This window comes from Cajanus cajan, chromosome 8 (genome assembly GCF_000230855.2).
Source record: "Cajanus cajan strain Asha chromosome 8, NIPB_CcT2T_4, whole genome shotgun sequence".
In the NCBI taxonomy this organism is placed as follows: domain Eukaryota; kingdom Viridiplantae; phylum Streptophyta; class Magnoliopsida; order Fabales; family Fabaceae; genus Cajanus; species Cajanus cajan.
The window spans coordinates 17,102,035-17,114,407 of NC_138524.1; the positions used below are offsets into that span (position 1 = coordinate 17,102,035).

Sequence of the window (12,373 nt, forward strand, 5' to 3'; positions counted from 1 at the left end):
ATTAATATTTATTTGTTTATAATTCTTATCCATTTGAAATTAATAAACACAAACAAATGCAATACACATATGCTCAAACAAATGTACACCCGCGAACAGTCACGTTTAAATCCTTGGTCTGTGGTCCCTGCAAGAAAAGTGCATTGTATAGGAAAGTTCTAATCTCACTGGTCTTAAGGCCCCCAAGGTGCCCCCATTATAGGGACCCAGTATCTCTGTCACCGTCACCTGGCAAACTCTAAGGTCTGTCGCAGTATTTCAGGCTAGAGTAACTGGTTATCACCTTGAGTGTGATTTTCGACAAGGCTCGCAGGCTCCAAGGCCAAACTTGGGCCGGTCGTACGTCAACCACTCCCTATGTTTATTACCCTCATGCCCCCGGGTGTAGGGGGAACTGTTGTGTACAAAGGTTTGTGTACAATTTTTATCTCAAAAAGTGCAGAATTTAAATAAGCAAATAGATATTAAATCTAAACAAATAAAGCAAACAAAGTAAAGGAGAAAAATATTTAAATTATTATTTTTATTTTATTAACTTCATTAATTAAATGGTCCTGGCCCTCTTAAAACGTCCCCAGCGGAGTCGCCATCTGTCGCAACCCGAAAATTTCCGGTCTCGCGACTAATGATTTAGACATCCTTTTAAAAGTCTCATTAATTAAAGAATGCCCGGACACCAGACTAATCCTTAATCAATGGTTTTGAAAATAGGTTTTATGGAGTCGCCACCAATGTTTTACTCAAAACATTGGAAAAAGAAAAGATTTTTAAAAGATCCAATAATGGCCTTGATAACCAGAATTGGGTTCGGGGGTCGGTTACGTGTAGGGAAGGTATTAAGCACCCCTACAACGCCCTAAATTGGTACCTTATGATGAAGTTAATGCGATAAGAAATAATTTCTTTAAATATTAGATCCCCTTTTATTAACGATTATTTACATGATTTAAAATTTAAATTAAATAATTGACTCTAGTGTATCTACATGATTGCTCTTATTATAAACAATATTTATCAAATATAAGAAATAAAAGAGAGAGAAGAAGATTGATTAAAATACCTCGTAGCAAGCTTTGTTAGATCTTCCAATATGGAAATTGTAGGTGCTTTACGGCAACCTTCACACTACACAAATGTCTCACAATACTCAAGAAATACAATAGGAGAGAGAGAGAAAAAAAGAGAGAAGTTTCGAGCTCTAGAGAGTGCTGGACGAAATTTTCGGGATCCCAAAAAAATGAGCCCCAACTGCCTATTTATAGCCTTCAGAAAGGGTCCAGAACGGCCCTTTCTAGATCCGAACGTTATATGCAAAATTCTTACCCTGGAACGGCCTGTTCTGAAATCAGAACGACCCGTTCTGGAGTGCTAGAACGGCCCGTTCTGGATTTGGAACGGCCCGTTCCAACCTAAGATTTTTATGCTTTTATCTTAACTTGGAACGGCTCGTTCTAGTAAAGCTTTTAACCCACTTTTTATAAGCTTGGAACGGCCTGTTCCAATATTGGAACGGCCCGTTCCAATCTTGGAACGGCCCATTCCAATTTAGTGCTTTTTGGCCTTTTTAGAAACTTGGAACGGCCCGTTCCGAATTGGGAACAGCCCATTCCAGTTTTGAAACAGCCTCGTTCCAGTCTTCTAAAATCAGCCTGTTTGGGCTTTTGGGCTCTCTAAAGTCCTGTCCCGTTATTTGCATGCCCCCGGATGAAATTGGGTGTCTACAGTTATGTGTTGAGCATTAGAGCTTTGAGTGTTCTTGATAAAAGGTCAAAGTGTTGGTGATTTTCTTAAGTTTTGGTGCTTGCATATTAATCTTGTTAAGGGTTAGGTTGCATGAGGATTTTATTTCATCTCTAAGTCTTTTGTGGAATAGGTGAGTTATTTTCGTTTAGGGATTGTAGTTGGAAGCTTGGATATGAGTTTAAGGTAGAAAGAAGTAAGTTTGGGAGGGTTGAGGTATTTTGTGGGATGTTAGTGCACTATTGTTGTCTAGTGTAGGAGATGTTTTCGTTGTAGTTTTGTTATGCCAGTAGGAGTACCGTATTGATAGATTTAGATTTTGTGGTCTTCATGAAAGTTGTAGTCTTGGGATTGATCTTTTCAATGGCACTGGAATCAGGTAAAATGAAGGTTTAGAACTCCAGTTATAGTTATTTTGGTAATCAAAGGCTAGTTGTAAGCATTAAATATATCTGTTGTGATTTTTGAATTGTTAGCTAAGAAGAGGATCTATTCAGAATCTCATGTCTTCATAAGAGTTATAGCTTATTCTTTTATCTTTCTTTTGAGATAGGATTGAGATCGTTGGACAAGTGTAACTCTCTAGGTATCATTTTCCTTGACAGTTATTGATGAGATATGTATGCTATCATGATGTTTTTGAGTTACTAGGCAATGCAAAGATAAAAATGATTTTGTTATGATGTTCTGAGGTGTTGTCATGTGGATTGTAAGGTTGTTCAAGGTTGTATGATGCTATGTGGTAAAGTTAAGTTCATGCACATGTTATATGGTGTAAAATAGTGATAGATTCATATATATGATTAGGAAGGATATATATGAAGGTTTAAATAGGTATTCTAATATGATTTGATATGCATGTATGTGGATATGAGGATAGATGACCTTATGGATTAATTAGTGAATGGTTGTGTGTTTAGTGAGATTGACCTTAAGATGTGATATCATCATATTAGAGTTAATTCTGAAGATATATCCAAGATAGATTTAGGCTAAATTATCTAAGTATGATTTTTGATTGTATGAGGTGAGTGTTCTAGGCCTTGTAATTTCTTGCGCGGATAAAACGTAGATCTACCTATGGTAGAAGTTGTGCTTAAGTGGGAGATACCAAAAGTCAATTAGTGAGGTTAGGAGTTTTATTGAGATAGTTTATAGGAAATTTATTAAGTAAATTTTTAAGATAGCGGTTCACGATTTAGGCTGCTCTCGTTTCTCTCGTCGCTACTTCGGGAATCGCTGTTGCTTTCTTTTCCTCTGGTTATTAAGATGTTTCAGTTCACCAGGTTGTTTCTTGCCTACCCATGGATTTAGCAGTAGTTCGAAAGGTTAATCTATATCGGGCATTCCTGGACCTATGCTTATTTTTAACTCCCCAAAGCATTTTTTCGCTTACTTCTCTGGGTCGCTTACTATTACCTTTGACTAGATTGACTAGGAAAGAGTTGCCTTTGTATGGGATAACAAATGTGAGAATAGTTTTCAAACTCTTAAGGAAATATTGACTAGTGTTAATACTACTGTATTTTAGTAAGTATTATGTTGTATATAGTGATGCTTCTAAGATGGGTTGGTTGGAGTATGGATGCAAGAAGGAAGGGTAGTAGCTTATGTGTCTAGGTAATTGAAAATTCATGAGAGGAATTACCTTACCTATGATTTTAAGTTAGCAGTTGTAATATTTAGAGACACTTAGAGACACTGCCTATATGATTTTAAGCTTGAGGTATTTATTGATCGTTAGAGCCTTAATTATCTATTGACTGAAGGAGTTAATTATGTGACAAAAGAGATAGTTTAATTTCTGGAGGACTAATATTTCAAACTTAGTTGTTAATTGAGTAAAGCCATTGTGGTGACCGATGTTTTGTGTAGGAAACCTTTATATTTATCTTCCCTTATGATCAGAGAGATGAATCCTTTTGGCTCAAAATAGATACTTAAGTTGGGCTTATAAGGTTACCTTTAGTAGTGTGAGACTAAGTATGACTTGACTAACGAATGGATTGTTGAAGGAAATTGGAGAAGCATAATTAGTTGATTCATTTTGGTGACAAGATATAAGGCTATAGGATAAGGTGATGGATGAGAGTTTGACTTGGGTGTAGATGGAGTGGTGAAATTAGAGATCTGATATGAATACCGAGTGTACTTACACTTAGGTGCTTGATCTTTAGAAATGATCATAGAAGTAAAACCAATATTGTGGCAAATTCCTTGATTATGATGACCTCTGATATATCATTTTTGATGATTTAAGGGTTAGACTTGATTGAAAAATTTAAAGACTTATGCTTAGTGTGTGAATTATCCTTAGGAGCATTGAATTGATTATGTTGAAAGTGACTAGTGAATTAATGGATGAGATTAGAGAAGCCTAGGAGTCAGATCCTTTCTTAGGGAACCAAGTGGAGAAGATTGGTAGAAGTATAGATAATCATTTCTGAGTAGAAATCGACGTTGTTTTGAGGTGCAAGAACAAACTTGGGTGCGTAGTAACCTTGAATTAAGAAAGATGATTTTAGAGGAAGGACATAACAGTACTCTTAACATATATTTAGGAGCTAATGAGATGTATCGGGACCTTAGGAGGATGTATTAGAGTGGTGCAGCGGAAGCATGGTGGCCTAAGGTGAAGAGAGGAGTAGAGAAATTGTATACTTGTGTTTAGTATGCTAGAAGTCCTTAGGAATTTTTGTAGCACTTAGACGTCCCATTTTGGAAGTAAGATGATGAGTGGATAGGCCTTAATTGTAGGTTTGTCTGAGACGCTCAAGAGGTTGATTCTATTTGTGTTTTAGTGGATAGGCTCGCCAAGTTTACTTGTTTTGCCTTTAGATATCTTTTGGTGAAATTGATAGAGTTGTACATCAATAAGGTAGTGAGGTTGCATAAGAATTATAAAGTAAGAAGCGAAGAGTCTACCATTGCAAAAATTTCGGGGACGAAATTTCATAAAGGAGGAGAGTATTGTAACAGCCCAAAATCATTGGGCCAGAGGCCCAATTGATTGCCCGGAACAGGCCATTTCAAAAGTGAAACGAGTCGTTCCGGAATAAGAAAAATGCCCAAAATTGGAGAAGCAGAACGGGCCGTTCTGGTTCAGAGAACGGGTCGTTCTGGTGGGAGAACGGGTTGTTCTGCTGGTTTTGAGAATGGGCCTTTCCAGTTGAGAATTTTGCATAGTTTCGAAGGGTCCAGAACGGTCGTTCCACTTTTGGAACGGGCCGTTCCGGTAGGTGAGCCTGAAATCCTATAAATAGCACCCCTCACCTCTCATTTTCACACATCTCTCATTCTCTCTTCCTATTATCTTCTGTTCTCTCTTCTTTCCCTCTTCTTCTCTCTGAAGTCCAAGGGGCATTTAGAGGAGGAGACCAAGAGATTCCTGTTTTAGTTCAACTGCTATTTATCTAGGTACGGGGGAAAAATGGATTATTTGTATGCAAAGTTACATGAGAGAATTAGGTAGAAGAGGAAGCTCGTAGGATTATGAATAATTTATTAATTATTTCTGTTTGGAGAATTATTGGTCTTATGTGATTCTGTATTTATTTAGGACTATGAATATATGATTAATTTGTAAAAATGATGCTCTAGGAGAGAGAACGAAATTATATAAAAGTGTTTGTAGGTTAGGTTTTGGAAAAATTGGATTATTTCTGTTTGAGGAATTGATGATCCCATTAGATTCTGTATGTGTTGAGGATTAGAAATATATATTTAATTTATAAGAATGATGATCTGGGAGAGAGAACGAAATTGTAGGAAAGTGTCTGTGAGCTAGGTTTTGGAACAATTGGGGGTTTTACTGTTTGTGTTAAAATTATATTAAATTGATAATTCCATTGATTATTATATTAATTTATGAATGTTATCATTGTATTAATTGACAAGAATTGATGATCTAGATGTGAATTGCTTGAGGGGTGTGTAAACCCTTATTTTGTTAGACTTATCTGTTGTGTATGTGATATGAAATTGAGTTATGAGATGAGATGTTATATGGATGTAAATATGATTGTGATTGTGGTTCCTCACACTAATGACCAAGGATGAGACGATCCTTAAGTAGTGATGCTTCAAGGACGAGCGTGCCCCTGGCATGGTGTGGGATGAGTGAGACAATTAACACGCATCACTTATGTCAAATATGGCAGCCTTGGCATAAGGTTAATTGCAAGAGATTGTGTGGATTGTAATGTGCTTGTGGTTCCTCACACTAATGACCAGGGATGAGACGAACCCTTGGTAGGTGATGTTTCGGGGACGAGCGTGCCCCTGGCATCGTGTGGGATGAGTGAGGCAATTAACCTGTATCACTTGTGTCAGATGTGGCTTGACCTTGGCATAGTGTTAATTGTAAGATTTGTGTGGATTGTGATGGATTGATGTAATTGTGAATTGAGATGTGAAGATGATAAATGATTGATAAATTATGATATATATATATATATATATATATATATATATAGAAATGCTTGTAAATGTTTTATTAAGTAATGAGTTATGATGAGACTACATTTGTGGTGTGTTTGTATGTGCTTTGCATATAGATATTTTTTTTTCTCACCGTATAAATTGTGGATGTTTTAGGTGAGGAAGATCCGACTACGAGTGGCATATAGAATGCCAACAGTTGAATTGTGGGTATACTCTGATATTGTAACATTGGGACAGAGGATTTTTAGGACATAGATTTTTATATGGATTTGAAATTGTAATTATTATTTTTAAAAACAATTTGTAAACTCCTGCATTTCATTTTAGTTATTGTGATTATTGAAGAATAATTTTGAAGATTCTCATGTGAACCCTTTTACCAAAATTGAAAAATTTATTTGTAAGTTTTCATTATTACAATATATGTGTTGGGGTAGTGAGGGTGTCACACAAGGGTAAGCTAGAGACAATAAACAACTCATAAATATCAAATATGAAACACAACTATAGAATCATCTTCACATCCGAAAAAAAGATAAACAACACATATATTATACATCTTAACATCATTTTAACTTGATTCCACATATCAACACTGTATCAACACTTCAACGCAACTACTGTACAAACCATTGGAATGGTTGTCATATTCATCATAACAACAACCAACACATATGTTACACACCTCTCAACAACACATGTTTAAAACAACTTACAACACAGGTAATCTAGCGACACTAGCTTCATCATCAACTTTTATACAATTAAGCAACTTACAACATAACAACACTATCATCATCCTCAACAGGATCAACATACAACACAATCACAACTTAACAACACAAGAACATAGATACAACTTTTATCAACAACAAATCAACTCATCAACAACTTATGCGTCGTCACGCATTTCAACTCGGATATCTCCTACAATGTGGTAAGTAGTCTAAGTAGCTAGGTCCTACCGAACTGACAACACAGAACCTTTCTGGGCTTGCTAGGTAAACATCAAATTTGGATAGAAATCCACAACACGATAACGATTTCTCAGACTTTGCCACTTAAACAAGGAAGTATAGTACTCGGTTAGGAACTAAGTTCCCGACTTCGTACTATCTCAAATTGGTCGCTTGTAATCAGTATAGCTCGACCTTGCCCCTATACCGTGGTCGCTTTGTAATCGGTATAGCTCGACCTTGCCCCTATACCGTGGTCGCTTTGTACACGTGTGCCTCGACCTTGCCCACACACGGGACCAAATAAGTCCTAGAGGAGAACAACACAACGTCCACTCCAAGGGACAACTTCCCAAGGAGGGTTTTCAACAAATTGGGCTCTCAGAGCACCACAACTATCTCAATCCGCACAATGGGATGAGCAACTTCGAAAGCATCTCATCTAGTCCTAGTGATCAACAACTTATCATCACAACTGAATCAGCTTACAACTCAACAGCACAGCTTAGCTTAACAACTTAAACAACACACTACTTTCAACTCATCATCTCAATCAACTTTCAACTTAAACAACACGCAGCTTTCAACTCATCATCTCAATTAACTTTCAACTTAAACAACACACAACTTTCAACTCATCATCTCAATCAACTTTAAACAACACAATCAACTCAACAACTTATTAGCTCAAACTCATAATTTACAACTCAATCATTATAAAATAATATCTTTTCAACACATGGCACAACATACAACTTTATAGCAACATACAACTCTTCTCTAACAACTTAACAACATGGTCTACTAATAAATTTTGTGTAAATCTCAACACGCCTACACATTTAACATCATGCTTCTCACAACTCACAACATTATCATTTCATCATATTTTACAACATATAAATAATCCACACATAAATATAGCAACTTTAGCAACATACCATGTATTCAACGCATTTTCTATTTGGCACAACTACTCATTTAGTTTACAACACTATACTCAACATGCATCTCTTCATTTCACTTTCTACTCATCATACATCTCAATGTAATTATACAACTCCGTATGAGTTCCTAAACTCACATACAACCAAACAACATACAATCTAGTTTTCCTTATCTGAAGATTGGCTCAGAATAGCCAAGAACTGAGAAGAAGTGGAATTTCCTTTTCGAAGCTCAACCTGGGACTTCAATCCACCCAAAGCAAGCTTCCTAGTCCAGACTCCTTCTCTCTAAAACTTCTCTCTAAAAACCTCTCCTCCTCCTCAACTGCACAACCTCTATTTATAAAAGTCTGAAGTGGTCAGAACGGCCCGTTTCAAATCCGGAACGACCCGTTCTGGGCTCCTTCATCATGTGTAAAATTCACATGCAGAACGGCTCGTTCTGGCATGTCTAGAACGACCCATTCTAAAATTGGAACGGCCCGTTCTGGAGTTGAATTTAACTCACAATGACCATTTTGGAACGGTCCGTTCCAGTCCAAAATTCATAGGCCTATTTAGTAGTTTGAAACAGTCTGTTCCAGTTTGGAAACGACCCGTTTTGGGCTACTAAATCACCCATGACCTTCTAAAATACTCGCTACCACTACAAAAAAATGTGTGATTTGTGGCGGTTATTTTGGCATTTTCTGGCGGTTAAAAATTGCCACAAATCGCATTACCGGCGTTATAAATAATCGCCGGATCTACAGTCGCCAAAAACTGTTTGCGGTGGATATTTTGTAAACGCTGGTTTTGAGTGCCAGAAAATTCAATCTCTTTGTGGCGGTTTGAAACCACCACAAAATGCATTTTTGTTTGACTTGTTTGACATTTTGTGGCAGTTTGAAACCGCCACAAGATTTCAGTTTTGTTTGACTTGTTTGTCATTTTATGGCGGTTTAAAACTGCCACAAAATTCTTTTTAATTCTACCCAATACTAGGTTTCTGACGATTTTAAAACTGCCACAAAATTATTATTATTTTATTTATTTTCATTTTCTGGCGGTTTTAGTTGCCAAAAAATATATTTTTATTGTCTCATATTTTCTGACAATTTTAAATTGTCATTGCGGTAATTTTTTATTTTTAAAATATATTTATAATTATTTTAAAAGCACATTTTTGTTATAAATTGACAAATAATATTCTATATATTTTAAGCATTTATCAAATTATTATTAAAAATTATCACTAACCATGTTAATCATTAATGATTAATAATGACTATATTATATTGTTATTTAATTCAAGTAACTTGTAAATAAAAATTTTACTTGTCAAATTCTAGGATCATTTATTTTAGTAAATTCTACCTATAATTATAATAATATTTATGTGTTTTGTATGTTTCTTGTTCAAATATAATTACGTAATGATACATTAAATTAACAATTTTTAACATTATAAAAAAATCAAGACAACATCTAACCATAGGTCTAGCATGACATTTTTATTATTAAGACATTAACATCCATCAATTCTAAAACATATCCAACATATTAAGTAACTCAAAATCAAATTCATGATTAATGCTCAAAAGCAAAATATGTAAATTGTCCCAAAATTAATCTTGCTTCAAATATAAAAACAGGTTCAAATTCATGAGTTCATCATGTCTAACAAAAAAAAAACAATAATATGTCAAACTCCATGAACATTACTATCTAATGAAGATCCTCCTTGTGGTGTTGCCATGTCATGTCCACTCCCTTCATCCTATAAAATATTAAACTTCAATTAAGTATTAATATAATTTAATTTAGTGCAAAAACATATAAAACACTTACCGCTACATTACTAATAAGTTTCATAGTATTTTAAGTTAATATAATTACCAGAACAAACATTGATGCCTGCATCACGAACAAACTCAAGGGTTTTCAGGCGCTCATCATAACTCCTTGTTGTGATGATGTTTGGATAATATTCCCTAGAAGTGTCAAGATTGTGATTATAGGCAGTGAAACCTACCTTCTTGAGTTCAACAGCCTGTTGTTTCTCAAGCATGCCAAGGGTGCAACAAACCTCCATCCCCATATCCCTACAATAAGGCTGAGAAACCTACCTTCTTGAGTTCAACAACCTATTGTTTTTACCTAAAACAAAATTCCCGACATCTAAACTACGATACATTTCTTAATTTAAATAAGAAGATATATGATGCTTAAGTAAAGAAATGTTGGGAACGAATGCATAACTCAAATGACACCATTCCATGGGAGGCAGATCCAAAGAGTTTTCCAGAGATCAGTAATGACATCACGAGGCCACAAGCTAGAGAAGAACACTACACATAAATTGATTATCTGATAAAAGTGTACCTTATTTGCAGCCCTGAGCACAGCTTCCTTGTTCATAAGGCGTTGGCCTTTGATTCCTGTGTCATACTTAGAGGATTGAGGACAATAGGAACAATCTTCACTGCACCCTCCTATTTTGATAGATAGAAGAGTACACTGCTACACTTCCCTAAAGTTATGAGCATGTCTATGAACTTGAGCCTGCAAAACAAATCACCCCCAAAATAGATAATATATGTTGTGATTCTAAAGCTTCAATAACAGACTTTGCCTCTTTCAGATCATCATTTGTATCTTCTAATTGCTTGCTTGTTTGCTTAAGCTTGTCTTTTGCCATCAGAAATTCTTGATTTAAGCATGTTGTTTGGTCCTCCAATAGGCCACGGAAAGTCCTCTCTTCCTTCAGAATGACCTTTATTATATCTAATTCCAGCTGCAAATTTAAAATATCTTCTGTGTGTTTTAACACTTGAGTTTCATGCTTCAGCCCGATCTGCGGAACTGCCTGAGCTTCACAAAATGATCCTTCTGTAGAAACCTAAAAATAATAATGATAAAAAAAAAACATTATTTCACATGTCACAGAACTATCCTACATATGAAGTGATAAAAATAAAATAAAAAACTGTAGCAGAAAGCCATAATGTGTATGGAATATGAAAGGTCTAAAAGAATGCACATGATTGAGTTCATCATAAGCTTTCCACACAAATACCATTCACATCCTCCTCCTATAGATTTGTACAATGTAGTAAAGAAAAAAATGAAAAGATCTGAAATCAGAATAACAAAACTACCTTTGTAGCATTTGTGCTGCTTAGTGTTGAGTGAAGAGAGTCTATTTCCCTGTATAAATATGCAATGAAAAAAACATTAGGATTTTTACAGCCAAATTTTGGGTTTCCAATCTGCTTCCATTCAACCAAAATAACTTCAACAAGAGTACCAAAATCATACCTACTGTGTTTTGCATTCTCCTCTAGGCAATAATTTAAATTACGCATGCATTCTTGTAACTCATCAAGGGTGTTTCTTAGCTACAATCCATGAACAGTAGTGGTCACATTTCTAATTTAACAACCAAAAAGGTTAAATTATTATGAAGGAAGGAATAAAACCTCGAGATCAACAGAGTTATTTTCTTTCTTGCAGCACTAAGTTTTCTGCTTCAGGTAATTAAAGACTGACCTGAGGTTCAATATCATGATTTGAATTACCCTGTATGGAGTTTCTTCCATGGTACTGAAGCAACTGCAGAACAAAGGTTTTTCAATCATAGAATCTTAAATGCAAGGATTCTAGAAGGAAAATTATTTGTATTAAAATCCAGAAACACAAGTACCTGTTCCCTCAAAGAAGACACTTCAGTCAAAAGAATCTCTCTCTCACCTTCTTCATAGAACTCTTGATATCTGTGCTAATAATGGTAAGGATCTGCTAAAAACCGAGAACATTTCATAGTCATTGTCTTGGTTAGAGAAGATACATCACCTTCTAAGTTGGTCTAGAAGCCTGATATTCTCCACAGCAAACCAAGTAACTTCAGGATTTCGATCAAGTCTGCCCTGAAGTATCTGAATCTCATTATAAAGTGATTTATGTGATTCAGAATATTTTGTCTCTTTTCCACTTCCCTTATTATGTGACTTGGAAGGGAACACCGGTTTATCAACAAGAATTGCCAATTAAGTAGACTCAACAACAACTCTTTTATAATTGAATACTTGCACAAAAAAAAAATATAATACTGATTGAAGATACCCACAACCTCTCTAAAAGTGTTTCACATTTCTACAGGGAGTAAAATATCATTTTATCGTGTTTTACATTGATCTATATTGATTTAAAGATGCTCACAACCCACCCAGAACAAAAATTGCAATTTGACATCTTCTTTCAAATGTGGCTCTCAATTCTTCCCTTTCTTACCATCACACTACGACG

The 12,373-nt window shown here is 35.4% G+C and overlaps 2 protein-coding genes across 2 annotated transcripts in view; both read right to left on the reverse strand.

Moving 5' to 3' along the window:
- The window catches only part of LOC109791556 ((-)-germacrene D synthase-like), a 30,697-nt gene extending 20,531 nt beyond the window's left edge, over window positions 1–10,166 (reverse strand). Inside the window, exon 1 of the mRNA XM_083061352.1 lies at window positions 9,965–10,166. Coding sequence (XP_082917478.1) covers window positions 9,965–10,166 — 202 coding nt within the window. The remainder of the gene's footprint in view (window positions 1–9,964) is intronic.
- The window catches only part of LOC145949228 (kinesin-like protein KIN-12D), a 32,683-nt gene continuing 29,984 nt past the window's right edge, over window positions 9,675–12,373 (reverse strand). The window contains exons 4-10 of the mRNA XM_083061355.1: window positions 11,921–11,994; window positions 11,772–11,841; window positions 11,618–11,680; window positions 11,387–11,466; window positions 11,227–11,275; window positions 9,965–10,967; window positions 9,675–9,845 (exon numbers count right to left, since the gene is read on the reverse strand). Coding sequence (XP_082917481.1) covers window positions 10,617–10,967; window positions 11,227–11,275; window positions 11,387–11,466; window positions 11,618–11,680; window positions 11,772–11,841; window positions 11,921–11,994 — 687 coding nt within the window. The 3' untranslated portion in view covers window positions 9,675–9,845; window positions 9,965–10,616. The remainder of the gene's footprint in view (window positions 9,846–9,964; window positions 10,968–11,226; window positions 11,276–11,386; window positions 11,467–11,617; window positions 11,681–11,771; window positions 11,842–11,920; window positions 11,995–12,373) is intronic.